This window comes from Austrofundulus limnaeus, unplaced genomic scaffold (genome assembly GCF_001266775.1).
Source record: "Austrofundulus limnaeus strain Quisiro unplaced genomic scaffold, Austrofundulus_limnaeus-1.0 Scaffold358, whole genome shotgun sequence".
NCBI lineage: Eukaryota > Metazoa > Chordata > Actinopteri > Cyprinodontiformes > Rivulidae > Austrofundulus > Austrofundulus limnaeus.
Window position 1 is genome coordinate 459,209 of NW_013952760.1, and position 3,351 is coordinate 462,559.

At 42.0% G+C, this 3,351-nt stretch overlaps 1 protein-coding gene across 1 annotated transcript; it reads right to left on the reverse strand.

Moving 5' to 3' along the window:
* On the reverse strand, nucleotides 1–2,683 carry ifnphi1 (interferon phi 1). The gene is made up of 5 exons (XM_014023152.1): nucleotides 2,319–2,683; nucleotides 1,050–1,124; nucleotides 635–787; nucleotides 229–309; nucleotides 1–152 (listed from the first exon to the last, which is right to left on the reverse strand). Exons 1-5 carry the CDS (start codon nucleotides 2,439–2,441, stop codon nucleotides 36–38), a joined length of 549 nt encoding a protein of 182 aa, XP_013878606.1. The 5' UTR covers nucleotides 2,442–2,683; the 3' UTR covers nucleotides 1–35.
* Nucleotides 2,684–3,351: the final 668 nt, after the last annotated feature.

The window sequence follows — 3,351 nt, forward strand, 5'->3', positions numbered from 1 at the left end:
AAATGGTCCAGTGTATCATCAGACATGTTGCCTCATCACTTAGCACCCCCTGTTAGCATTTTGTCTTTGGCCTGGTTCCCCAGGATTTCCAGTTGATCCAGGTGAAGCTTGGTCTCCTTCCGGAGTATTTCCCAGGATGTTCTGCTTTCACCCTGCAGGTAGAGTATCACAGTTAGTACTTCAGTCAGCGAGTACTCAGGTGAGTATTAAAGCAGTATTTGTACTTACTGTGCGGGACAGAGTGACTACCTTCAGATTTCTGAAGTATTTCTTCACTCCTCTTCTTGCTTGCTGATCAGGGTTGGAGATCTGAAAGAGAAAAYAAGAAGAAACCTTTAGGTTGTGTTTATGAAAGTGAAACAGCTGAAGTTTCAGATCATCAGTGAGATGTAAGACCTCCTCCCTGCTCCATGTTTAAGATCTGTTGTCCAACATGTCCCCTGTCCCTCCTGTCACTAACTCCTCCTCTAACCTCATCATCTGAGCAGGTCTCATTCTGTAATCCTCGCAGCCCTCCTGTCATAACCCCACCCCCACAACGCTTGTCTCCGCCCCCTCCAGGCTCTCTTCCCCTGCTCCCTACTCTCACTACAGACGCTGCTGGACCGGCGGATGGAAGGTGACGTRAACTTACGCAGTTATTGAGCTCCTGGATCTGCCTGTTGATGGTCTCCAGGAAGTCCTGGAACTTCACGGGGTCCCAGGAGGCCGAGGACACGTTGCTGTAGCGAAACAGATCGAAAATCTGCTTCATGCTGTCCCTGATGAAGATCAGCTGAGACTGCACCTGCAGGCAGAGAGCTGGTGTCAACAACATGTTCTGAAGGGTTGGTAAACAACAACAACATTATGAAGTAAACAAGTAAACAACATTATGGAGTATTTGTAAACAAGTCAGTTACATTATGGCGTGTTTGTATACAAGTAAACAACATTCTGAAGTGTTTATAAACAAGTAAATTACATTCTGAAATATTCTTAAACAAGTAAACTATATTTTGGGGTGTTTGTAAACAGTAAACAACAACATTCTGAAGCAGACTGCTTACCTCGCTTTCCCTCATGCTCGAGTACCGTTTGGAAGGAAAAGGTTCGTGACACTCCTCATGTGTGAACTCGCCTCCCTGAAACACAAAGAAACACAACTTCACTTTAACACACACGTCATCTACTGGGCCTACTGGACCTACTGGACCTACTGGACCTACTGGACCTAATGGACATACTGAACCTAATGGACGAAATTGACAAAATAGACCTACTGGACCTACTGGACCTACTGGGCCAAATGGACCTACTGAACCTACTGGACGAAATTGACAAAATAGACCTACTGGACCTACTGGGCCAAATAGACAACATAGACTGGACAAAATAGACCTACTGGACCAAATGGACCTACTGGACCAAATTGACCTACTGGACCAAAAAGACCTACTGGACCAAATGGACAAAATAGACCTACTGGACCTACTGGACCAAATGGACCTACTGGGCCAAATAGACAAAATAGACTGGACAAAATAGACCTACTGGACCAAATGGACCTACTGGACCAAATTGACCTACTGGACCAAAAAGACAAAATAGACTGGACCAAAAAGACCTACTGGACCTACTAGACCAAATAGACCTACTGGGCCAAACAGACAAAATAGACTGGACAAAATAGACCTACTGGACCAAATGGACCTACTGGACCAAACTGACCTACTGGACCAAAAAGACAAAATAGACTGGACCAAAAAGACCTACTGGACCTACTGGACCAAATAGACCTACTGGGCCAAATAGACCTACTGGGCCAAATAGACAAAATAGACTGGACAAAATAGACCTACTGGACCAAATGGACCTACTGGACCAAATCCACAAAATGGACCTACTGGACCTACTGGACCTAATGGTCCAAATGCTGGAACCCCATCACTCTGAGGTTTTTAAACTCATCTGATGAGTTTGAAAATAAAACCAATCCAAACTCAGGGAACATAAAAAGTCAGACTCTGTAAGTAAAAACTGGATCTCAGAGGTTCAGAATCGGGATCAGCTGAAGGACTGATCATCTGGGACCACCTGGAGCTGCAGGTGTGTGTGGTGGGAAGACATAAGCACTGAGCTCTGGACCAGGATCTGGACCCAGTTCTTGTCAGTATAAGGTTGGGGGGTACTAATAAACCAGCTGAGGACTGAAAACTTYAACGTCTCACCTCCACGTTTGTGACACTTCTTCTCATTTTTACTCAAAAGACAGAAATGTTCTGAGGACAGACGGATCTGCTGAGCTGGACTTCTTAAGAACTCTGAACTCTACTCACCATGACCTCGATGAGAACCCGGGAGGAGTTCCTCAGGTCGCTGTAGCGTGTGAACCAATCACAGCCCAGCGCTGAGCTGAGGACACTGCAGAGGATGAAGATGGAGCTGGTGGACCGGACCATGATGAGCAGCTTGTCTCTAACATTCTGCTGAGCTGACTGCAGACCATCATTTTATCCCTGAAAGTCTGAAAAGTGAAAAGGATAATGAAAAGAAATAAAAAAAGAGAGAGAATGCTGGGAAGGAAGGAAAAGTCCCTGAAACTTTCTATTTCCTTCTCACACCTGAGTTCTGCAGAGCARCGTGGTCCGAACAGAACCTCTGAGTTTACAGCAGACACACAGACAAAACGCTTCAAGAAGTCAAAGTTTGATTTTTTTAACTTTTTATTAAAATGTAAAAAATAGTGATAATCTGAAAACTTTATTTAGTCTGATCAGAAGTTTCTGAACAGTAATTAATAATAATAATAATAATAATAATACGATCAGACAGCAGATCTATCAGAATTCGATGGATCAGTGTTTTTAACTTCCTCTTTCTTTTTTCAAACGTCACAAAGGATTCTTACCTTCGCAATAAAAGCAGGCTTTGTTTTAAACAAAGTTTTACTAAAAAAAAACAACAAACAGTAAAAACACAGTCAATCAAACATAATTCTGACTCTGCAGAATAAATCCGAACTCTCTATGTTAGGTCAAATCTTCTGTCTGAATCAGGAAGGCTTTTATTTTGAAACACAGGGCTTGTTAACTGTATGGCAAGCCATTTTAGCATACAATCGGTTTCATCTCACTATCTGTACTTACATTCTAGATGTCTAAAAATGAGTTTTGACTAGGAATAACTACATTTTGACTATCTGGAATGTTAATTTAAGATATCTGTATTAACATTCTGACTAGTCATAATTCCAATTCAAGATACAGTATCTCTAATTTAGTTTTGACTAATCATTATTTGCTTTCAAGATATCTGTAACTGAATTTGAACTAGTCAAATTTTTATTTGTGTTATCTAAAAGTACTTTTA